The following is a 25,613-nucleotide window of genomic DNA, read 5'->3' on the forward strand; positions in this document are numbered from 1 at the left end:
CAGGCTTTTGCTTTATGGATCTGGCAATCTGATACCATCAACCATCAACTTAGTCTTATAAAGATCTTGTGATACATTATCTAAAGAAGAAAAATAAGTTGAGAACTCCTCATTTACTTTGTTTTCGTCCGCATTGTGTTCACCTTTTGCCTAACAGTCTGGCGCGCATGCGCGAAAAACCCGGATCAAAACAATAACAATGAATTGGTCTATTCCACTGGAACCGACTGCTTCCGTCCCTTTGAAATTAAAGTGGGCCACCGTGTGGAAAAGAGATGGGGGATAATATTCAAGTGTATGACTGTCAGAGCCGTGCATCTGGATGTACTGACCTTCATCAACACAGACTCCTTTGTGATGTCTCTGTGTCGGTTTATTTCTCAAAGAGGGACACCAGCTGAGCTTTATTCGGACCAGGGAACAAATTTTAGAGGAAGTGATGCTGAGTTGAGGGGAGCGTTTTCAGCCATGACATTGGAACTTCAGCAGTTGCTAGCTCCACACAAGATCCAGTTCCACTTCAATCCTCCTGCAGCTCCTCACTTCGGAGGGATGTGGGAGCGAGAAACTCATTAGTTGAAGACAGTGCTGTACTCTACTTGTGGAAGTAGAGGGGATCCTCAATTCAAAGCCGCTGGGCTACGTCTCGTCCAATGTAAGAGATCTAGATCCTGTGACACCAAACTGCCTGCTTATGGGGCGGCAGGATGGTTCACTGCCGCAGGTGGTTTACTCCAAAGAGGAACTTCTGAGCCGTCAGCTGTGGAGGCATGCCCAAGTGCTCGCAAATCATTTTTGGGCACGCTTTATTCGTCTATATCTACCTTGACGTCAGAGAAGGGATGGTTATCATGATCATGGATCATCGTCTGCCCCGGGCTCTCTGGCCCATGGGACACATCATCAAGGTTGACCCCAGTCCTGATGCACACATCAGGTCAGCAGATGTGAAGATTAAGGACAGAACTTACACACGACCTGTGGCCCCGCTGGTGATCCTCCCTACCATACCTAATGAGGACAGTGACTCTCAGGCGCAAGGTGGCTATACCTAGAGTCTTTTGTTTGAGCAAATGTATTGTACACATTTGGGGGCGGCTGTTCAAAAGACCCTTAGATAGTTTAAGTTTTGATGTTCAGTACTACTGTTTGTATTCAGTGATTTCTGTTCAGCATTAGTTTTGGCCTCTAAGGCATACCGTAGTTAGGGCAGCGATGATGTCATCACATTGCGTAACCAACGTTGCCACTGCCTGGTGGGGAAGTTTGGTAGTCGAGCCACTGTGCTAACTTGCAAATTATGTGTGTTCTCCAAAGAAGTGTGCGTTATTGATGAGTAAGTTGCAATATTTGAGTGTTTACTGTAGCTAAATAGGTGGTTTGAAGTTAATTTGTTTGCTATTATTTCACCTGTTGATAAGCCTGAGTTATGTGCTATGTGTGTGTATTGTAGAGCATTGTGCCAATCCTACACATCTACTTGATAGCGCAGAGACATGGTTGTTAGCTAACTTTTCGTAGTTTGCTGATTAATAGTAACTTAGAGGTTGAGCTTGTTTAGAGTTGAACTATTTCCTCCTTAGCTTATCTAAGGTGTAATGTGTAATGGTAGGATACTTGGACTTATTTTCCTTATCTTGTTGTTTAGGAAACCACACACACTCACACACAAACCCTCAAGCCTACCGCACACGCACCTACCTGGAAATACCGCAGCACCCTATGTTCATTTATGTTTAATTGGATCAGAATCTGGACTAGAGTTTGTAATACAGACCAGTTAAAGCAATCCTGCCTCGTGTCTCCATTCTCCACCTGCTGCACCTCCTCCTAACATCTAGTCCTGACTGAAATCCTGGCCTAAATAGTGTTCTGGCCGACACTCCACGTTGAGAGCACCCGAACAGTGCCTCACAGTCCTTTAACTTCGAGCAAATCACCTACAAACACCTTTTTTGACTCTGCAATAATTTTTTAGAAAGACTTAACAGAAGAAACATTCTTGGAAGTGTTGAGAATTAAAAATATATCTTAGTTGGGGTTACTGAGTAAAGCAGAGTGGGGCCTGTCCCTTTCTGCTCCAGCGTAAGATAAACATGGAGTTTTATTGTCCTGAGGGGGGGGGTGGTCAGAAGGAGAGGAGATCAGTCATCCTCCCTCTGAGCCATGCAGGAGGAGTTAAAAGTTGATAAAAGGAATGTCTTGGTAAAACTTACTTCAGACAGACAGATTTATCCACCGCGGTGAGAACAACATCTTGTAAATGGTATGTACTCTGTCTCCATATTTAATTTCTATGAATTAAATATGTATTTAAACCGTTCTACCTCTGATGAATGATTCCTTATTTTATTGTCAAATCTTAAACCGGGGTAAAAATGGGCCTTTAGTAGCGAAGCAGGATTAGGCCAATAATACATAAATCACAATTTGGTGCCGTGACCCGGATTTGACATTAAAGTGGAGGAACCTTTTAAATTTGGGCATGAAGAAGTAATCACTTACAGCAAAACAGGGTCGACCCGAGAAAATAAAATAAAACGAAATAAAAAAGATAAAAACATAAAAAAAAGGATATGTTCGGGGATTGGCCAAATGAAAACCAGATTGACAAACTGGTAATTTTATGGCTGAGGTGTTGCGCTACCTCTTGAGAACTTGGGACGCTCTTAAAGAAGCAGGGGATAGGTTTGTAATAGAGAAAGAAAGATAAGAGATTAAAAAAAGGGGCCCCAGGAAGACAATAGGATTGTTTTCTAGTTTTCAAAAAACGGGGTTTTTCGAGAACACGACGATCAGACGAGGAGATTTTAAAATAAGGACACGTTTCGTCGACTACGGAAGGGACGAGGGTCTCTCTGTGACGCGCCAGGCTGTCTGTCTTAAATGTTATGTTTGTTACGTCTTGTCTAACAATTTTGTCTCGGTAAAATGGGATCCATGGTTTGAATGATTAGAAGCTCCGGTCTGAGTCTGTCTCTGTGTGTGCGCGGCTTCGAAGTCTCTTGTGTGTGTGTGTGTGAATTTCTCCACGTGCGTGGGCCTAAAGATTAGAGCGGTGACTGGGGAGCAGTTTAATTTTGTTAAGTAAAAGTGATAAGTAAAAATATGGGTGAAAAACTAAGGGGAATTTGGAAATCATTAGAAAAAAGGTTGATGCATTAATAATGTTTGTTGAAGTGCAGGAGAACTTTCAATGCAGTAAAACGTTTGAGGTATTGGCTGCAAGCTGTATGGGTGAGTTGCATTGGAGAGCATGAACAGCTGCATTTTGGTGAGTTTTGGAGAAAACGTTTTATTTTGAACTGTAGCCTAAAAGTTAGAAAGTGGTTCGAAGTTTGGAAAAGTTGTTAAAAATATGGCAGAACATTGAACATCTGTTTGAGGCATTATAAATTGGGAAAACACAAAAGGGAAAATGCCTTCTGTTAGAGTGTAATTTTAACTAGCATTATCTCTTGCAAAATAGCGTTTTAAAATGCCTAATGAATGTATATACTTTCAGACATAAAATATTATTTGCGATAAAATAGTGATTAAAAGGTTTTCATTGTTTGATAGCCCTAGTTATAATAAATAAATAAATAGATATAATTCATCAGACTTAAATCTAGCTGATTAATAGGGAGCAGAAAATAGCCACCATATAAACTTTTGCTCATTTGCAGGCCTGGGAAAAACCACATTAAGCAGAACTAAACAGAGTTAAAAGTTGGGTTAAACTGTACCTTAATAGTGTGTGCAAACTGATATTGCGGTTGATTTGATCGATTTGTTAACCCTGCATTTAGTTATGAGTCAGTTTTAAAGTTATCCTCAAAAGAAGCAGCTAAAATTGAGGAATTTATGACTAATGTTATTGGTTTGCATTGTTTTATTATAGATACTGATATTGCAGAACGGCAGAAACTAGTAGATTCAGAAAATATTACGGGATCATCGCAGGACGGTCCCCACATTATTCATTGTATGTAATCACATTTTCATAGTCCCACGAAATGCAGATGCCCTTGTCACACAGTTATTTAAGAACACAGGAGTTTTCTAGTTGTTCACTTGGTAACATGCAACTTCTGGTGAATAAACTCCCCAGTATCAGTGCTGGTGGTCGAACATGGCTGGCTGAATTACAAAATTTAACCAAAGGATCACAACTGGCTCTCGGTGATTTTAGAGCCATTTTAAGACTTTCTGTGTCTGCGTCTGTACTTGCTGTCATCGAAAATGTTGCTCAATCGTCCCACATGCCTGATGAAACTTTATTGTCTTCAGTAATTTCTTCCTTGCGAGATGCAATTGTACAACGCTTTCCATTATCCACATCAATTGAGCTTCCTAAATTTGACTGGGACCCACAACAGCGTCCTGCAGATTACATAACTCAAGCTGCAGAGACATGGATCAAACACACGGGTGTGGATCCTAAAACAAATTGCTCAAATCTGGGTGAATTATTTAGAGGGGCAGTTTTGGATGGGGTTCCTTCTTTAGTGTCCCTGCTTATGAAACAAAATCCTGATATACCTGGGTGTTCGTATGCTCGCTGGGAAACCTGTTTGATCGACTATTTGCATGTGGCTCAAAGGGGGATCAGGAAGTCGAAGCAGGACTTAGAGGACTTGCAACTTCAATTACTTAAATTACAATTACTAGAAGCAAAGCGGAAAGTGACCAAGAGAAAGCAGGAGATGACACAAAGAACTGTCTCTGCGGGTGCATCATGTGGTGCTCAGACCCTGACGGTTCCACCACAGTCTAACTTCATTCAAGGAGGGGGGCCACCTCCTCCGCTTTTCTGTTCTGTATTTGATTCCAGATTTGCTGTTCCTGTGTATGGACGCGGATCTCATTGTGACAGTCAGTGCAGACATGGAGACAGGACCAGGAGACCGAGTAGACGGGGCGGACATGTCAGAACTTTTCGATCATCTACAGACATCTGCTTTAAATGTGGTCTCTCTGGGCACTGGGCCAGGGACTGTTTCGCATCACTAAATCCTGGCATGAAATCCTGGCATGAGCTCCCATCCGGAAGGTCAGTACCCCAGATAAGGGATAACGCTCCCATGAACAATGTTTCCTCACCCTGGAGAAGTGGCCAGCGCTCATGAACAGCGCAGATCCCAAGCTGTCAAGGGAAGTGACTGTATGAATTTGTGCGCACATTGGAGCCACCTGTTTCATCAAACACTGAGTTGTGGACTGAGACTTTGTCACTGAGGTGCTTGCAGAGACGTTGCAGCGACCTACTGCAACACTGGGGGAAGAGATGTACAGTTCCATGCATGGAAGCCTTTGAATATGAAGTCTCACCTCCATCTCGTGTTTGCCTGATCTGTCACATGTCATTCCGGGTCCATCTCAGGTGCCGCAGCCTGGTATCAAACACTTTTTTTTAAGGTAATTCAGACTGTTATTTCTACCAATATACTTTTGACCAAATTTAATGGAATGTGATTTCTAATATTTTTTCTGTGTCTCCAAATCTTGAGCTTCTAGGCAAATGGATTGGTGCAGGTAATAACTTCTTAAGGCAGCCGATTGAGCAGATACCAGCAGTACAGGTTTGCGGTTTTGAAAAATATACTACTGTCTCTTAAATTTTTTACTATATAACTGATATGTTCCTTTTAAACATGAGTTTTAATTCTATTATGTCCAGGACCGTATTGCTCACAATTGACAGCAGAAGGTGTATTTTACCATCACAATTATTAGCAGAAAATCCACTGGGGTGGGGATATTTTTCACATTTAGGGTTCTGTGATGCTGCATGCTCACAGCTGCATGCCATAAATTTACAGACTGGAAGTTCTTATCAGCTTCTATGACGCGGGGGGCCTCTCACTAGCAGGCACAGCGGTGATCTGGGTGAGACGTCTTGTTTCCTATTCATTGCAGAGATACACTTTTTAGGTTAAACGGATCTGTAAGGCTATTTCTTGATAGCTCATAAGTATTGAGATTTTTCTATTGTACAATATAACTGTTGCATGCTAAAACTTATCAGATTTTCACCAGACTTTGCCGTTACCAGGTGTTTTATTCAGGTAAAACCCAATATTTTATCAGTATGTAAGTACCTTGGAACATTCAGCATTCTCATACCATCAACTTGCTGTGAGCACATTAGTTTAGAATAATCATTATTTCAATGGGTACACTGATCTTACACAACTTTTGGAGGACTTCTTGTAGATCTGTGGGATTATGAAATTGCATTAAGTTTTGATCTGAATCCAGGATATAGGGCAGTGTTTTTCATACTTCAATTCAGATAATTATTTGCAGTTAATTGATTCCCTGTGATGACTAATACTATTCTTTGTTAATGTTTTGTAACAAAATTAATTTTGTTCCAAGCAGAGGGATATGACATAAACATTTATATGATAACACTGTATCGTAAAGTTATATAGATCTTAAACTTTATATCAACCCTTGGCACAAGTAATTCGGAGGAATGATTCTTGTGCAGGACACCACGGAGATATGTAACTGCATTGTAAATCAGATAATGGTTGTTTAAACAAAAAGAAACCCCCACAAAAGACCTTACCCATGGCTCTCTGGAAGGTTTGTTAAGTGACTCCCAAAACAGAACTATAAATTAGATTTAATGGGCGGAGTGTCAGACACCACGTATCTGCTACAGATAGATTATATGAGGGGGTTCTTGGATAAAGGCTTAAACAGTTTAAGCAGGACAATAAAGTGAATGTTAAATTAAACAGAAAAACTACATAAACTACAAAAAACTGGATAAAACAGAGGGTAACTTATTGCATATTTAGTTTACTTTAAAATCATTGGTGTGTCAGGTAGGTTAGTTAAGGATTCAAAGCCACGTATAACTGTTGCAGTAAACTGGATCAGGATTTGTAACAACTGGATAAAACGATAGGTGAACTAAAATGAGGGTTTGCTTTTCTTCTCAGATTAAAAATAGGAACTTTTTCGCAGCATACACATCTGAGTATGGAGGAAATGGTACAGAAGTGAGGTGTGGTGAATGGTAATCTTTAATCTTTAATCCAGAGAACATTCTGACATTCTTACAGGATAACAGTGTTATGGAAATATAATCACTTACATATAATAATGTAGTTTAAAGTAATATAGATGTTAACTTTAACCCAGTGACCTAAACAGGTGAGGATGTATGTAGAACAAAGGGTGGATTCACACTTCAGTGGGCATGTGTCAGGATAAGGATGCACCGAGGTCATATGACAGTCTTGTGAGCAGATAAGTGCATGTCACAAGGTTTTACGGTTGTTCCAGTTAACCCCAGGAACCGAGCTAAGAGAAGAGATTAAATTTAACGGTCAAAGGTTAGGCAGCAGACTCACTGTCTCAAGGAAACTTAGACAAAAGGTTGGTCCAACACAAACGGGCCCCACATGCATCTCGTTACTATACTTTGCTTTCACAACTGCATTAACTAATTTTTGATTTTACAGACAGGGGAATCTTCACCAGAGATTAACGTATTTGTCTGGTCGTTGCATTTTCTTACAGGACAGCGTAAGGACGGGGAAAGTGAAATTGCGATAAAATGTCTCATTAACTATTACATTTCTAAAATAGGATGGAGATGGAAAAATGGAAGATGTGAAGTGAGTTTCTTGTGGGAGTGTTCAGTTAATTTCATTACAGGATATGATTATATATGACTGAAAGGAGCTTTTCGGGACCGAAGTCAACCTCCGGAATTACAGGTAGCACACAACATTTGATATTTAAACGGTTGTCGTGTAAGTTTCAGGAGACATAAAATTAGGAGAAATGTGAAGGGAGTCCACCGACCCCCGACCTTGAAGGATGCGCGCTGAGGTCATCACAGACGGATGTGGTGGGCCAAAGGGTCAGGGGCCCTTCACATTCCAGGAGCCGTGTGTACCAGCCAAACAGAGGGTTTAAGGGAACAATACCAGGCCAGCTTTCGGGTCAGACTGGCTGACTGGAAGGATTTTCAACTGCCACCCACCCGTGCCATCCGGCAACGGGGCAGCTCGAGGCGCCGAGAGCCACCCACTGAGGGGCAGCTGGAATTTTATTTTGTTTTCGTTTTTTATTTTTAATAAAGATTAACATACAGTTCTGTGGAGACCGCGGTTGGAACACTGGCTCTTTAACCCATCTTCTTTAAGGGCGAGGAGAAGACATCTCTGAGACGCAAGACATTATGACAACAATTGAATGCATTGTGTAAAAAAAAAGAATACAACTTTTGTAATCACTGTAATTCCCATATGAGTTACATATTCCTTGGATGTTAAATGCTAGTACTGTTAGAATCTTGGTTTTGCATTGCATGATAATCTGTTTTTTATTCTGTGGTTTGATCTGTGTGTAGTGCTTTCATAGGTTATCTTAATTTCTAAAAAAAACATTTTGTTAATCTAGGTTAGGACTCTTAAAGTCATATTTAGATCATATAATAGTTTCTGGTAGTTGCACATTTATCTTAGCCTTGCACCTCTCGAATAAAGGTGCTTACTTTTCTTAATTCTAGTAGGTTAAAGATTCAGATAGGTTTAGTAGCTTTTTAGCTTATACTTGGGTTATTTTACATTTAAGGGGAACATTTGAACTTCATTTGATTTCATAAGTCGCCAACAGAGGGGACAGTGGGTTACAATATTACATCTTACTATTTACATTTTGTTTAAGGGTTTCAAGACATAGACTTAGTTTAGCCTAGTTATTGGTTTGATCTATGAGAGATCAAAACAGAGGGGTTGTTGAGAATTAAAAATATATCTTAGTTGGGGTTACTGAGTAAAGCAGAGTGGGGCCTGTCCCTTCCTGCTCCAGCGTAAGATAAACATGGAGTGTTATTGTCCTGAGGGGGGGTGGTCAGAAGGAGAGGAGATCAGTCATCCTCCCTCTGAGCCATGCAGGAGGAGTTTAAAGTTGATAAAAGGAATGTCTTGGTAAAACTTACTTCAGACAGACAGATTTTTACACCGCGGTGAGAACAACATCTTGTAAATGGTATGTACTCTGTCTCCATATTTAATTTCTATGAATTAAATATGTATTTAAACCGTTCTACCTCTGATCAATGATTCCTTATTTTGTTGTCAAATCTTAAACCGGGGTAAAAATGGGCCTTTAGTAGCGAAGCAGGATTAGGCCAATAATACATAAATCACAGAAGAGAAAATATGTAGAAGGTCAAATGTAGCATGTAGTATTTACATAAAATGCAGCTTGTGCTGAAATGGGCTGCTGTTTTATCTGATTGTCAGAAGTGGTGTTTTTGTTCTGGTTTCATTCTTTTGTCCAATTATTTCCCTAGAACAGGGGTCGGCAACCCACGGCTCCGAAGCCGCATGCGGCTCTTTGATGCATCTGATGCTGCTCATCTGTTGAAAACAATTATGTTGCGGAGCTGTGTACCTCATGCAGGCAGTCGTCAATGCTGGCTGACGAACACTCCACACCAGTTGGTGGCAGTAATGTGCACTGAAAAGATGTTTGCCAATTGCCAATAAACTCAAGAAGAAAAAATAATACTTGCTGAGGGGCTGCAGAGCAAAATAAACACAGTGAGCGCAGAGAAGGCGGTATTTTCAGATGCTGTTTTTTGTAGTAAATTCTACAAATGACAGGGGGACCACTGTGACATGGGACCTAAAATAACATGGAATCATTGATGAGGGTGAAGAGAGCTAAACAGCAGGGTAAGAGTCATTTCTATATCTGACGTTTGTTCATTTTCAAAGTGAGGAACAGCGAACAGCGCTTGGCTCAACGCTGTGTGCGGAGTCCTGCGCAGCTGAAGTCGAGCTTCAGGTGCCGCCTGAACGTCTGATAGCTCATCTAATGCAGCTGTTAGCTTGTTAGCTGGTTAATGAAAGCTCGTTTACGTGCATAACTTAAATCCAACCATGACGTGCGTTTACTCGCACCAAGCTTTATTTAAAATAAGAACTCTGATATTAGCAGAGTTGATGATTTCCATAAAACAACAGTAGAAGTTTTGTATTCCGTATGGAAAAAAAAAAAGGCAAAGATGCGTTGGTTCTGCTCCGGGTCCATTCTGTCGCAAAAAAATGTGTTATATGCAGTGTGATTTAATTTAAAATTTCAAAAGGGTTTTATGGCTCCCAGTGTTTTCTTTACTGTGTGAAACGGGTCCAAATGGCTCTTTGAGTGGTAAAGGTTGCCGACCCCTGCCCTAGAAGATCTAGTCCAAGGGTGAGGTTCAACCAAACCGACTCCCCAGTTTTACCGTTTCACTATCGTTGTGTTAAATTGCTGTTCATATAGAAAACATTGTTGATGATTAAATGATTGACTAACAATCCAGTCAACATAAACATTTTTTGAAGCAAAATTATTTATTAGGCGCCCGCCTATGCATTGAAAATGCATGGCGGAGGCCTTATGTTATGCACCTAATAAGGGTTTCTTTATTATTACTATTATTATTATTGTTTATTAATCTTCCGTCACTGTAAACGTTCGTCTCGACGCCATGATCAGGGCTTTTTGTACTTGACGCCGTTTCGACTTACAGTTAGAACAAAATTCGCATAACATTGTTATCCTGTACATCTGTCACGATCTGTGTACAGCGCAACGCTCGGACGCAACCGGAGTGCTCATACTGTACGTCTGAACGTAGACAGAAGAAGACGAAGAAGAAGAAGAAGAAGAAGACGACGGAAGTGTTGATGGCTACTGTAAACATTACCGGAGAGAAACGCGCTGCTTTGGCAATATGTGCAATTTTGTGTGCAGAAAGCCCTAAAAAGAAAAGGCGACGAGGTATTTGGAGAAAGACATGGCTGAGGAAACATGACTACTACGGTCTGTCAGTTTTACAGAAAGAACTTGAGGTAAGCTGGCCCTCCTCATTTGCATAATGAGGCAGAAATGCATACAGAAATGTAAAAAGGACAGGAAGAAATGTAAAAAGGAGAGACAGAAATGTAAAAACGGCAAACAGAAATGTAAAAACAACAAACAGAAATGTAAAAAGGACAGACAGAAATGTAAAAAGGACAAACAGAAATGTAAAAAGGACAGGCAGAAATAAATAGCATCGGAGAAATAAATAGGGCAAAAAAATACAAAGAAAGAATAAAACAGACAAAAATATTATAACATGCACATAAATAAATACTTAAAAAAGTAATTAATAAATAAAGTGGTGTAAAGGAAATACATACATTTTGTCTCACTGTATAATTCATTTTCTATCTACATTTATTTGTGCATTGTATTTTTAGTGGCACATAATTGTATGCATATTTATTTATTGATATTTATTTACTGTATTTATTTTTAAATATGGAAGACTTGGTCCTCCATACTCCAGGGCTCAACAAGAGTTCATCTAAAGATGTTTTAGAACTGATAGGTGACCTTTAGTTTATATTTCAGAAAGTTAGTTATAAGTAGAGTTATGTGGTTTTATGTTTTTTGTATACAATCCGGGTTAGCACCCGAACATCCCTTTCAGACAGCTTCCTCGTGCGTCCACAGTTGATCCTGTTGGATGTGGTTCATCCACATTACCCTGGACACCGTGGCTCTTGATACATCACAAACACTTGCTGTCTTGGTCACAGATGCAAGGCAAGGCAAGGGAAATTTATTTATATAGCACAATTCAGTACAGAGACAATACAAAGTGCTTTACATGATTAAAATATAGCAGAATAAACGCAAGTAGGAATAAAATGTAGATAGAAAATAGAATAAAAGCAAGTAGAGATAGAATGTAGAAACAAAGAAGAACATTAAAAACAGTAAAACAGTTTAACTAGAACAGTCGAAGGCAATTTTAAACAAATGTTTTTTTAATCTTGATTTAAAAGAACTTTCCGCACTTTTTCAGTTCCAGATAAGCGGAGCATAGGAACTAAATGCTGCTTCTCCTTGTTTAGTTCTGGTTCTAGGTATGCAGAGCAGGCTGGAGCCAGAAGACCTTAGTGGTCTGGAAAGTTGATACACTGATAACAAGTCTGTAATGTATTTAGGTGCTAAGCCATTTAGGGATTTATAAACTAACAGAAGTATTTTAAAGTCTATTCTCTGAGATACAGGGAGCCAGTGTAAGGACTTTAGAACTGGGGTGATGTTCTCTACTTTCTTAGTCTTGGTGAGGACGCGGGCAGCAGCGTTCTGGATCAGCTGCAGCGTTCTGATCCACTTTTTAGACAAACCTGTGAAAACACCGTTGCAGTAATCAATTCTACTAAATATAAACCCATGGATTCGTTTTTCCAGATCCTGCTGAGACATCAGTCCTTTAATCCTGGAAATATTCTTCAGGTGATAGAAAGCCGACCTTGTAATTGTCTTTAGATGCTTTAGGAGGTTCAGGTCTGAGTCCATCACTACACCCAAATTTCGGGCTTGATCAGAGGTTTCTAGCTGAAGCGACTGAAGCTGTGTGCTAACTTTTGATCTCTCCTCTATTGGTCCAAATATTATTACTTCAGTTTTGTTTTTATTCAATTGAAGAAAGTTTTGACACATCCAGCAAGATGTGCACCAACAATTTGTCCTCCTTTGAACTCACCCATGTCACCCATAATGTTGTGTGCATTGCAATATTTTGAGCAAAACTGTGCTCTTACCCTGCTAATTGGACCTTCACACTCTGCTCTTATTAGTTCAATGTGCAATTAATGATGATTGGCCACCAGGCTGGTCCAATTTAGCCATGAAACCTCCCACAATAAAATTCAGTTTCAGTTTCATTGTCCAACCCCTGTATATATTGTATTTCAATTACTGAATTGAGTTACTGAAATAATTGTCTATACTTTTATTTATTAAGATTTAATTCTAGTGTTTATGTAAGGCAGAGGTTACAAATGTAAACGTTACGACCTTTTGTTTGGACCGTTTTTGCCTTTTCTTCTTTCTATTAAAAACGGCTCTAAGAGAAGAGGTGGAAACAACGCCCCCAAAATGACCAAAAAGTGTATTATGTCAGTAGTGGTTTAAGACTACCGTAGCAAATGAATGAGAAACGTTGACCGTCGGCTGTCGCCAATTAGCTCATTAGCTGCGTCTCAGATCGAAATACGCAGTTTGCAGCTCTGCAGACGCAATGTTTTCCCGGTCGGCAGGTTTTGATGAAGAAAAATCCTTTTCACTCAGAAGGTTTGATTTAAAATCCCCAAGCGATGAGAGCCTACGACCAAGGAACTCGGAAGCTTTGCCTTTGACGGTCACGCCCACCACCAGGCGGGCGCCTTCTTCAACTTCTTCAGAAGTTGAACGATTCTAGTTACCTGATATTATTGTAACAGATCAACTAAGTACCAACTTTTTTGTGCACTTATTTGCTCTGTCAATCCAAATGTTCTATTTTTGGAAAAAGGAGGTGGAAATAAAACGTTTATCATCCAATTCATCGATTAATTGTAAAAATAATGAACCAATGAATTAATTATTAAAATAATCATTAGATGCAGCCCTAGTGGCTATATACCTTTAATGGGTTTTATTAAGCCTAGATTTTTTGTTTTGATGGTTTTTACCCTTTGGTTTTTAAAATGTTATTCTCATGTCCTATTTTAAATTCTTTCTCTGTCATGATTTTAGGTTCTGTCTTAGTTTTGAATTATGGAATAGTTTGAGTTTTGTTGTGGTTTGATTTTGTTCTTTGTGTTATACTATCTGTTAGGGTTCTGTAAGCTTTTAGCTCAGTTCTGTTCACCTGCCAGCTCACCTCCCTGTTTTTACCCCATTAGCTTGTCACTCCCCTGTCAGCAGTCACCAACCTATCAGTTCAGTTCTCTGTCAGTCACTTCCCTGCCTCTGATTAGTTCCAGCTGTTTCCCTGTAATTAGTTTTCACTCCATTTCACCTGTGCACTTCACTATATAGTTCTGCCTCAGTCTTTAGTTCTCCACCAGATCAGTAACGAGCCCACGGTGAGTTTTGTTCCAGCGTTCCTTTCTTGATTGACCTGTTGATGCTAACCTGTGAGCCTTTTTGATTCTGAGCCAGCCTGTTCCCTGATCTGTTTTTCCTGCCCTGTCTGACTGATTTACCGGTTTGCCAACCTGATTTTGTCCCATAGTTATCCGAGCTTGCTTTTGCCCTGTCTGTACCTCTGCCTATTTTGGACTGCCTTTTGTGTACCGGATTTTGGACTGCCCTTTTGACTATTGAGCCCGCCTGTCCCTGTTTCATTATTAAAATCCTGTTTTTTGCTTATACCTCGCTTGTTTGGTTTGAATACTGGGTTTGCCTGATTCACGTTCATAACATTCTCTCCTTCACTTTGTCCTACTTTGATTTGATTTATGGAGCCAGGAACCTTTTCAGTTCTGTTTTATCTAACTGAACGGTTCTGGTTGTGTTTGTATGAACGTGTGAATGTTTAAACCTGCAAAACAAATCTACCTACAAGTATTAATAAAGTGACCTTGACCTTATCATGTTGAAGGTGAATTTGGGAGTTTCTTCAGAATACAAGCTGATTTGGAGCAACAGTCACAGAACAAGAGGGAGAAAAGCTGACTCGATTTTTCAGAAAGATTCAGGACAGAGAAGAAGCTTATCTGTGAACCTGGGCCACATTTCCACATGTCGGGTCAAATAGCAGATTAGTTTCCACTAATTGTGGTTCCCTCCCATTGGCTGCTTTAGGTTTAAATCTTCTAGATGCAGACAGTTACCTAACCCCCCCCCCCCCCCCCCCCCCCGCCTACAGCCATCTTGATGGGATTGCAAAAAATAAAATAAAAGTACTTATTGGATGTTAAACCTGAGCAGTTAAGAATATAAATAAAACTAGAACCATCTTAAATAATTAGTGTAATAAAACAGCCCTACAGGCAGGTCTGGGTAGACGGTGATGCTGTTGTATAGATGATCCACAGACTCAGCAATTTGAAACAATTAGCGTTAATATTTACAGGTCGGTGATGAACAACCAGAGGAAATCAGAAAAACCTTTAGGGTCCATGAAGGTGACGATGGCCGCCTGCTCCTCTGGGATCATGACGACGTCCTCCGGCAGCTCCCAGTGCTTCTCAAACCACAGCTCAATCATGTCTGCAACCCAATCAGAAACAATTCAAACTAAAACCAGAGATAGTAATGCATTTTAAAAAGTCATTATGATGACTTTCTATAAAACCTCTGACAAGATTCCTCTGGATGTCTGCTACCAGACTGAAGACGCTGTCAGATTAGAAATTAGTTTTTGTAGCATGGATGAAAGAAAATTCATTCCAACAAAAATCCTTCATTTTATATTTTTATTAATTTATTTTAGGTTTATCTTGGAATTATTTTAAAGAAAAATAATCAGTATAATAATTGTGGGAAAGTCACTTCCTCCTTCAGACCATTGGTGGCTGTTATGGAGGAAGGTGAGTTTTCATGGATCTCTTGATAGTTTGTTGTTTAGAAGTTGGTGTATCAGGAAAAATGTTTAGTAGCCTTTAAGCTAACATGTTTGTGAGTTGTTAGCGGAGAATGGAATAATTTTTATCGAGTGAAAGGGTTTTACAGTCGCAGCATTTCTGTGATCAAGCCGACTGCTTTTCCTGCGCAGTGCTAGTTTTTTTATTGGCTCCCTTTGTCGTGTGTAGATGGATTGCTGTCGGCTGGATGTTGTATTTGCTGCTGAGCAGTTTTATTTATTTCACTCTTTACAGAATAAACACGCACATCAGTAGACTGACTGCGAATGCCTGAACGGTCTTCATTACACAACGCAGAGTTGAAGAAGTAGGGTGCGCCGGCTACATTTTCATCTAGAATGTAATTCCTGATCCATGAGATCTTTTTCATAATGATTCCTGTTCCTGCAGAACTACTTTTATATCATTTAGATAATCCATCTTATTTTTACTGGTAATAAAAAGAGAGCTCAGTGTCTCTCTCGCTCACATAAAATAAAATGTCACTTTAAAGGTTGCCATGTTTTTACTGTGAATCTAGTTTTACATATATGGCCAAAATTAAAATCAAAATCAAACTAATTCAATCAATTACCTTGAAGAGATGCACAGATATGTGGACCTTTAGCAAAAAATATTATTTCTTTTGAACAGAAACTTCAAAGATAAAACTAACAGAATTGTTAATTTGTATAAATATTATAACACATTTTTGTTTATTTAACTGACACCTAATTTTCATAAAGAAACCATCCAAAGCGTACCTTTAACCACAGTCTGAGGAAGACTCTCCATTCTGATGCTCTTTGTTGCCTCTAGTGGCCGAGCCGTCAATCCAAGTTTCTTCATCTTTGAGTTGGTCTGACTCACAGAGACAAACTTTTCCGCATCTGCAAAATAAAATAAAATAACACACTGATTCACTATATTAAGGACTGAGACAGTATGGAATAAGAAAAAGATGCAACAATACGAGGAGTCCTTTCGGTGGCTCTCTTATTCCAGGGTCGCCTCAACAAGTCATTACAACTCGAACACAGACCTGGTAGTTTCCACACTGGGTGCCTTTCCTGACATTCAAACCTGGGTGTCTCGTGTCACCAAACCAACCTGTCATTACTTTTGGATTGAGGAATCCTAGTGGGCCTCATATGATGGTAAAACTTATAAAATCCTCAAAATCGGTCTCAAAGGAAGAGAAAGCAGCATCTTTTAAACAGGGGCCAAATACTTACATCACCCTCAAAAAGGATAGAGAAAGACCGCCGACAGGGGGGGGGGGGGGGTTAAGATTAACACACCGTTTTGGTGAAAAATGCCAGTCTGTCTCTGGAGAAAGGTGAAGTTTTGGATGTGTTAAGAAAATATTTTAGTCAGGCAGAAGGTGTGTCGCCCCTCTGTTGCTGGGTAGAATAACAGGGCGTTGTATTGCCCCCGGGGGGTGGTCAGAAGGAGAGGGGGTCAACTACCCTCCCCCTGAGCTTTGCAGGAGGAGCTCTAAAGTTGATAAAACGAATGTTTTCCCAATACTTCAGACAGACTTCTACATTGTGCTGTGAAATCATCTTGATATTGGTAATGTAAACTCTGTCTCCATATTTAATTTCTATGACTTAAATATGCATATTACACTGTTCTACCTCTTGATCAATGTTTTCTCACTTGCGGCCAAATCTGGAACCGGGGTAAGATGGGCTTTCAACAGATATGTAGGAGCAGACCGGTGTACCCATTCTTTAACAGATGCAACATGTTAAAACCATGACTGGCCTTTTTCTGCATTGATGCTTCCTTCACAGAAGTGAAATTAGCTTTGGTCTACTACAACCCTAACCCAGACTATGATCCAACCCCACCATGCAACCCCGTACCACAGCGCTACAGAACCGGGCTGCAGTCAACAGTTGATGCCAACAAGCTCAGTTCTGTATCACCTTCCTTCCTTTTGGAAGGAAGAAAAGTGATACAGTCTTTTGCTAAGGTGGAACAAAGGTTTAAAACAATTCACTTCTAGAAATGACCCAAAGTGGAGGGAATGTTCTTCAGGTGGAACCAGGTTTTGTTCTCTGTTTGGTTTTCTACCTTCAGGGCTGTTGAAGATCAGTATGGCCATGTTGGTTTCCCAAATGATCTCCAGACTGAAGTCGTTCTCATCCAGTCCAGAGATGGTCTCCACCATCATCTGCAGAAGATCCTGAGACAGGTTCTCTTGGACGTTCTCCAGCAACACAGCAGTGGACCTTGGACCTGACTCCAAATCTGAAAGGAAAAATACGATATGTGTTTCAGTATCACTGTTTACATGTTTTACTGACCTTCCTTTCTATAAATTAGCAATAAAATGTAAAACATAATCTTGTCGATTTTGGTCAAATTTGTTTTAAGTATTATATTTAAATATGTTATATGACCAAAAAATGTAGCCTTTCCATTTCCAGAGGACTAATTATTGTTAAATCAATAGACTAATCTGGAGTTAAATCATTTCAATTCAATTCAATTTTATCTATATAGCGCCAATTCATGAAACATGTAATCTCAAGGCACTTTACAACGTCAAAATGAATCAGATTATACAGATTGGTCAAAAAATTTCCTATATAAGGGAACCAGTTGATTGCATCAAAGTCCCGACAAGCAGCATTCACTCCTGAAGAAGCGTAGAGCTACAGGGAGAGTCACCTGCATTGTCCATGGCTTTGCAGCAATCCCTCATACTGAGCAAGCATGAAGCGACAGCTGAAAGAAAAACTCCCCATTAACAGGAAGGAAAAACCTCCAGCAGAACCAGAACCAGGCTCAGTATGAACGGTCATCTGCCTCGACCCACTGGGGCTTAGAGAAGACAGAGCAGAGACACAACAAGACAGACAAAAAAAGCACACATTGATCCAGTAATCTGTTCTACATTAGATGGTAATAGCGGGTGATCTGTCTTCCCTGGATAATGTCACAGCTAACAGAACGCCAGACCAGGTGTACCTACTATGAAGAAAAAACAGAGAAAACAAAAAGTTAAAAGCTGAAATGAAAACAGTCATTTCAATGTAATGCAATGCAAAACTGGAGAAAAGTAGACTGGGGAACAGTAGAACTCAGTAGAGTGAGAGAAATAGACCCTGATGTCCTCCAGTAGCCTAAGCCTATAGCAGCATAACTATAGAGTTAGCTCAGGGTAACATGAGCCTATCTAACTATAAACTTTGTCAAAAAACCCCTCCCTGGGCTGCCACCTTACCGTGGTGGAGGGGTTTGAGTGTCCCAATGATCCTAGGAGCTATGCTGTCAGGGGCTTTAAGCCCCTAGTAGGGTCACCCAAGGCAGACAGGTCCTAGGTGAGGGACCAGACAAAGCGCAGCCCAAAATGCCCCTTATGATGAATAAGATTATTGGATCTCGTGTTCCCTCGCCCGGACGCGGGTCACCGGGGCCCCACTCTGGAGCCAGGCCTGGAGGTGGGGCACGTTGGCGAGCGTCTGGTGGCCGGGCTTTTGCCCATGGAGCCCGGCCGGGCTCAGCCCGAAGAGGCAACATGGGTCCCCCTTCCAATGGGCTCACCACCTGTCGGAGGGGCCAAAGGGGTCGGGTGCATTGTGCAACGGGGGGCATTAGAGGGCGGGGACCTTGGCGTTCCGATCCTCGGCTGCAGAAGCTGGCTCTTGGGACGTGGAATGTCACCTCTCTGGTGGGGAAGGAGCCTGAGCTTGTGCGCGAGGTTCCGACTAGAGATAGTCGGACTCACCTCGACGCACCGCTCTGGCTCCGGAACCAGTCTCCTTGAGAGGGGCTGGACATTCTTCCACTCTGGAGTTGCCCATGGTGAGAGGCGCCGAGCTGGGGTTGGCATACTGGTTGCCCCCCATCTCGGTGCCTGCACGTTGGGGTTTTCCCCGGTGAACGAGAGGGTGGCCTCCCTCCGCATTCGTGTGGGGGGACGGGTTCTGACTGTTGTTTGCGCTTATGCGCCAAACAGCAGTTCAGATTACCTACCCTTTTTGGAGTCCTTGGAGGGGGTACTGGAGAGTGCCCCTCCTGGGGACTCCCTCGTTTTGCTGGGGGACTTCAACGCTCACGTGGGCAATGACAGTGGGACCTGGAGGGGCGTGGTTGGGAGGAATGGCCCACCTGATCTGAACTCGAGTGGTGTTTTGTTGTTGGACTTCTGTGCTCGTCATGGATTGTCCATCACAAACACCATGTTCAAGCATAAGGGTGTCCATATGTGCTCTTGGCACCAGGACACCCTAGGTCGCAGTTCAATGATCGACTTTGTTGTCGTTTCATCTGATCTGCGGCCGTATGTCTTGGACACTCGGGTGAAGAGAGGGGCGGAGCTCTCCACCGACCACTACCTGGTGGTGAGTTGGCTCCGATGGCGGGGGAGGAAGCCGGTCCGACCGGGCAGGCCCAAACGCACTGTGAGGGTTTGCTGGGAACGTCTGGCAGAGTCCCCTGTGAGGCGGAGCTTTAACTCCCACCTCCGGGAGAACTTTAAACACGTCCCGAGGGAGGAGGGGGACATTGAGTCTGAATGGACCATGTTCCACGCCTCTATTGTTGAGGCGGCCAGTTGGAGCTGTGGCCGCAAGGTTGTCGGTGCATGTCGCGGTGGCAACCCTCGAAGGGAAGCCGTCAAGCTGAAGAAGGAGTCCTACCAGGCTTTTTTGGCCTGTGGGACTCCGGAAGCAGCTGATGTGTACCGGCAGTCGAAGCGGCAGGCGGCTCGGCTGGTCACCGAGACAAAAACTCGGGCGTGAGAAGAGTTCGGAGAGGCCATGGAGAAAGACTTCCGTACGGCTTCGAAGCGATTCTGGTCCACTATCCGGCGTCTCAGGAGGGGGAAGCAGTGCAGTACCAACACTGTTTACAGTGGGGGTGGTGTGCTGCTGACCTCGACTCGGGACGTCGTGCGTCGGTGGGCGGAATACTTCGAAGACCTCCTTAATCCCACCAACACGTCTTCCATTGAGGAAGCAGAGCCTGAAGACTCTGGGTCGGGTTCTCCCATCTCTGGTGCTGAGGTTGCCGAGGTTGTTAAAAAGCTCCTCGGTGGCAAGGCCCCGGGGGTGGATGAGATTCGCCCTGAGTACCTTAAGGCTCTGGATGTTGTGGGGCTGTGTTGGTTAACGCGGCTCTGCAACATTGCGTGGACATCGGGGGCAGTTCCTCTGGATTGGCAGACTGGGGTGGTGGTCCCCCTATTTAAAAAGGGGGACCGGAGGGTGTGTTCCAACTACAGAGGAATCACACTCTTAAGCCTCCCTGGTAAGGTCTATTCAGGGGTTCTGGAAAGGAGGGTCCGTCGGATAGTCGAATCTCGGATTCAGGAAGAGCAGTGTGGTTTTCGTCCTGGCCGTGGAACACTGGACCAGCTCTATACCCTCAGCAGGATTCTTGAGGGGGCATGGGAGTTTGCCCAACCAGTCTACATGTGCTTTGTGGATCTGGAGAAGGCATTCGACCGTGTCCCCTGGGGGATCCTGTGGGGGGTACTCCGGGAGTATGGAGTACCGGACCCTTTAATAAGGGCTGTCAGGTCTCTGTACGACTGGTGTCAGAGTCTGGTCCGCATTGCCGGCAGTAAGTCGGACTCGTTTCCGGTGAGAGTTGGACTCCGCCAAGGTTGCCCTTTGTCACCGATTCTGTTCATAACTTTTATGGACAGAATTTCTAGGCGCAGCCAAGGTGTTGAGGGGATCCGTTTTGGTGGCCTTAGGATTGCGTCTCTGCTATTCGCGGATGACGTGGTCCTATTGGCTTCATCAGGGCGTGATCTACAGCTCTCACTGGAGCGGTTCACAGCCGAGTGCGAAGCGGCCGGGATGAAAATCAGTGCCTCCAAATCCGAGACCATGGTCTTGAACCGGAAAAGGGTAGAGTGCCTTCTCCGGGTTGGGGAGGATGTCCTGCCCCTAGTGGAGGAGTTCAAGTATCTTGGGGTCTTGTTCACGAATGAGGGGAAGATGGAGCGGGAGATCGACAGGCGGATTGGTGCAGCGTCTGCTGTGAAGCGGGCGCTGTACCGATCCGTTGTGGTGAAGAGAGAGCTGAGCCAAAAGGCGAAGCTCTCGATTTACCGGTCGATCTACGTTCCTACCCTCATCTATGGTCACGAGCTTTGGGTCGTGACCGAAAGAACGAGATCCCGGATACAAGCGGCTGAAATGAGTTTTCTCCGTAGTGTGTCTGGGCTCTCCCTTAGAGATAGGGTGAGGAGCTCAGTCATCCGGGGAGGACTCAGAGTAGAGCCGCTGCTCCTCCACGTCGAGAGGAGCCAGTTGAGGTGGCTCGGGCATCTGGTCAGGATGCCTCCTGGACGCCTCCCTGGTGAGGTGTTCCGGGCACGTCCCACCGGGAGGAGGCCCAGGGGAAGACCCAGGACACGCTGGAGGGACTATGTCTCCCGGCTGGCCTGGGAACGCCTTGGGATTCCTCCTGAGGAGTTGGCCCAAGTGGCTGGGGAGAGGGACGTCTGGGCCTCCCTACTGAAGCTGCTACCCCCGCGACCCGACCCCGGATAAGCGGAAGAAGACGGACGGACGAAAAAGGAAAGTTTTAAGATTAGTCTTAAAAGTAGACGGGGTGTCTGCCTCACGGACCAAAACTGGGAGTTGGTTCCACAGGAGAGGAGCCTGATAGCTAAAGGATCTGCCTTTCATTCTACTTTTACAGACTCTAGGAACCACCAGCAGACCTGCAGTCTGAGAGCGAAGTGCTCTGTTAGGAACATACGGGGTAATCAGAGCTCTGATATATGATGAGCTTGATTTTTAAGGGCTTTATACGTTAGAAGAAGAATTTTAAATTCTATTCTTGATTTAACAGGAAGCCAATGAAGGGAAGCTAAAATTGGAGAAATGTGATCCCTCTTGTTGATTTTCATCAGAACTCTTGCAACAGCATTTTGGATCAGCTGTAGACTTTGAACCGCATTTTGTGGACTTCCTGATAGCAAAGAATTACAATAGTCCAGCCTTGAAGTAACAAATGCATGGACTAGTTTTTCAGCATCGCCCCTGGACAGAATGTTTCTAATTTTGGCGATATTCCTGAGGTGAAAAAAGGAAACTCTGGACACCTGTTTAATGTGGGATTTAAATGACATGTCTTGGTCGAAAACAACACCAAGATTTTTAACTTTATTACCAGAGGCCAAGTTAATGCCATCCAGATTAAGTGATTGATTAAGAACTTTATTTTTTGAGGACTGTGGCCCAAAGATTACAACTTCTGTCTTGTCAGAATTTAAATGCAGGAAATTTAAAGTCATCCAGCTTTTGATGTCATCAAGACATGACTGCAGTCAAAGTAATTGATTGGATTCATCAGGATTTATGGATAAATATAGCTGAGTGTCATCAGCATAACAGTGGAAATTAATCCTATGCTGTCTGATAATTTTGCCAATCGGAAGCATATATATAGTAAATAGAATTGGTCCAAGGACTGAACCCTGTGGTACTCCACAAGTGACCCTAGAGTTTGAGGAAGATTTATTATTAACATGAACAAACTGGAATCTGTCCGACAGATAAGATTTAAACCAGCCTAATGCTTTTCCATTAATCCCTACAGTATGCTCAAGTCTTTGTAGGATAATATTGTGATCAACTGTATCAAATGCAGCACTGAGATCTAACAGGACAAGTATAGACACAAGTCCATTATCTGAGGCCATGAGAATGTCATTAGTGACCTTCACCAGAACTGTTTCAGTGCTATGATGAGCTCTAAAGCCTGACTGAAACTCCTCAAGTAGGTCATTACTTTGTAAATGTTCACATAGTTGATTAGCAACTACTTTCTCAAGAATTTTAGATAAGAAAAGAAGATTAGATATAGGTCTGTAATTTACTAACTCATCTTGATCAACAGATGGTTTCTTAAATAAAGGTTTAATAACAGCTACTTTAAAAGCCTGTGGTACATATCCATTTACCAAGGATAGATTAATCATGTCTAAAATAGGACCACTGATCAGAAGGAATACCTCCTTCAACAACTTGGTTGGGATTGGGTCTAACATACAGGTAGAAGGTTTAAATGAAGCTAAAATTTTATATAGCTCAGAAAGCTCTACTGCTTTTAAACAGTTCAGACACTGCACAGGTTCTAAAGATTCCTCCAATGCTGCCTCACTTACTGAGGACGAGGTAATCATGTTTGGGAGGATGCCAATTATTTTATTTTTAATGGAATCAATTTTATTTATGAAGAATCCCATAAAACCATTACTGCTAATAGCTAAGGGAATGGATGGATCAACAGAGCTACGACTCTGTGTAAGTCCCATCTATTTGTGAATGGGAAGAAACAACATTGCTGCTATCTGCAGGGCATTTCTGTAATACTGACGATATTAAAAGGGGGACAGACTTTTTAAAGTTTGCTGCAGCATTGTCCGATAAAGGTCTACTATAATGGAACCCTGTTTTGGGGGTGGATAACTCAGTTAGATTAAAAATGATCAGGTAGGACAGGGTTGTGAGAGAATACTGTTAATTCTTCACAATCAATGCCATATGTCAGCACAAGGTCTAAAGTATGGAGCCAAGAGTGCGTCGGTTTATGCACATTTTGAGCGAAACCAATTGAATCTAGGATAGTTCTAAAGGCTACGCTAAGGTTATCACATTCTGTGTCAACATGAATGCTAAAATCACCCACTATAATAACCTTGTTAGTGTTTATCACCAAATCAGATAATAAGTCTGACAACTGATCTAAAAACTGAGTGTAAGGGCCCGGTGGATGATACAAAACAACAGAAGTTTTAGTGCTTTGCAATTAGGGTGTGGGAAACTGAGGGTTAAATGTTCAAAAGAATTGTAGTTATGAATTTGCCTGGGACTAATTAATAAATCAGACTGAAAGATGGTTGCCACTCCTCCTCCTCTTCCCACAGATCTGGGAATATGGAAATTTAAATAATTACAGGGAGTAACTCATTTATACTAACGTAGTCCTCTTGTAGCCTGGTTTCTGTGAGACAAAATAAATCAATCTGATTATCGGAAATCAATTTGTTAACTAACAGAGTCTTTGGAGGGAGAGATCTTATATTTAATAGACCACATTTAATAGTTTTATTTTTTGGTTCAACGTGAGCCGTATTGATTTTTATTAGATTTTTATGATTTGTTCCTTTTAGATCAGTTTTTGATCTGTTAAGTTTTGGCCGTGGGAAAGACACCATCTCAATAGGGTAATGGGTGGGTAACAGTACAGAAGCTGCAGAGAGGTGTGTTAAACTACGGCTCTGCTTCCTGGTCTGGACCCTGGGTTGTCAGCATTTAGGGGACCAGAGAAAATTACGGAGTCCGACATTGTTTTAGCAAAATTACACACCGAAGCAACACCGACTTTAGTGACCTCCGATCGGCGTGACCGGGTGTCATTACCGCCAGCGTGAATAACAAACTTACTGTATTTACGCTTATCCTTAGCTAGCAGTTTCAGGTAGGATTCGATGTCGCCCGTTCTGGCCCTTGGCAGGCATTTAACTATGGTCCCTGGTCTAAGGTGACCAGATTTCTGAAATCAAATCTGGGGACATTTCTTGCTCGTGGATAAAAATCAATACATCTCATCAAGATAAAATTAGGAAACGGGGACAGTAATGGTTTCATTTATTTTTTACATATTTGTTAATATTTAAACAACAAAAATCAAGTGTAAAAGCCAGGAATGTGCCTCTCCACACTTTTAGTATATCCTGAGATTAATAAAATAAATACATCAATAGTGTTATTAATAGAAAACTAGAACTGTGTCTCTGGGTTGGGGCAAAGTGGTGGGGGTGGGAGTGGAGGGGTCAAGGGTGGTTAGCAGGGCTTTTCAATTTTGTGGGACCCAAAGAGCTCTGCCGCCTCCCACTAATGGGCTATAAGCACAGCTCCACTACTTCCTGAACGTCAACAGCTCCTTTGTTTCCTGTCTTTCATCACTGGACAAACTGATTAATCCAGGTGTGTCTGGCTGGTTACTGAGGTCAGACACACCTGGATTAATCAGTCTGACCAGAAATGAAAGACAGGAAACAAATGAGCTGCTGAGGTTCAGGAAGAAGTGGAGCTGTGCATAGAACCTGTTTGAGACAAGAAAATGGGTTGTGGTGATGTGAGGTGAAAAGGTGTTAATCATGTTCAAAAAAGCACAGACTTGGAAATCCTCCTGACAAGAATGCAAGTGATTGAGTGTGTAGTGCAGCATAAGCATGTA

General features: G+C 42.2%; 1 protein-coding gene across 1 annotated transcript in view; it reads right to left on the reverse strand.

Moving 5' to 3' along the window:
• LOC105924430 (protein mono-ADP-ribosyltransferase PARP14) overlaps nt 1-25,613 on the reverse strand; it is a 68,821-nt gene that overhangs the window by 26,883 nt on the left and 16,325 nt on the right. The window contains exons 5-7 of the mRNA XM_036143584.1: nt 17,475-17,651; nt 16,157-16,282; nt 14,938-15,039 (exon numbers count right to left, since the gene is read on the reverse strand). Coding sequence (XP_035999477.1) covers nt 14,938-15,039; nt 16,157-16,282; nt 17,475-17,651 — 405 coding nt within the window. The remainder of the gene's footprint in view (nt 1-14,937; nt 15,040-16,156; nt 16,283-17,474; nt 17,652-25,613) is intronic.

Source organism: Fundulus heteroclitus, chromosome 12, assembly GCF_011125445.2.
Source record: "Fundulus heteroclitus isolate FHET01 chromosome 12, MU-UCD_Fhet_4.1, whole genome shotgun sequence".
Classification (NCBI taxonomy): domain Eukaryota; kingdom Metazoa; phylum Chordata; class Actinopteri; order Cyprinodontiformes; family Fundulidae; genus Fundulus; species Fundulus heteroclitus.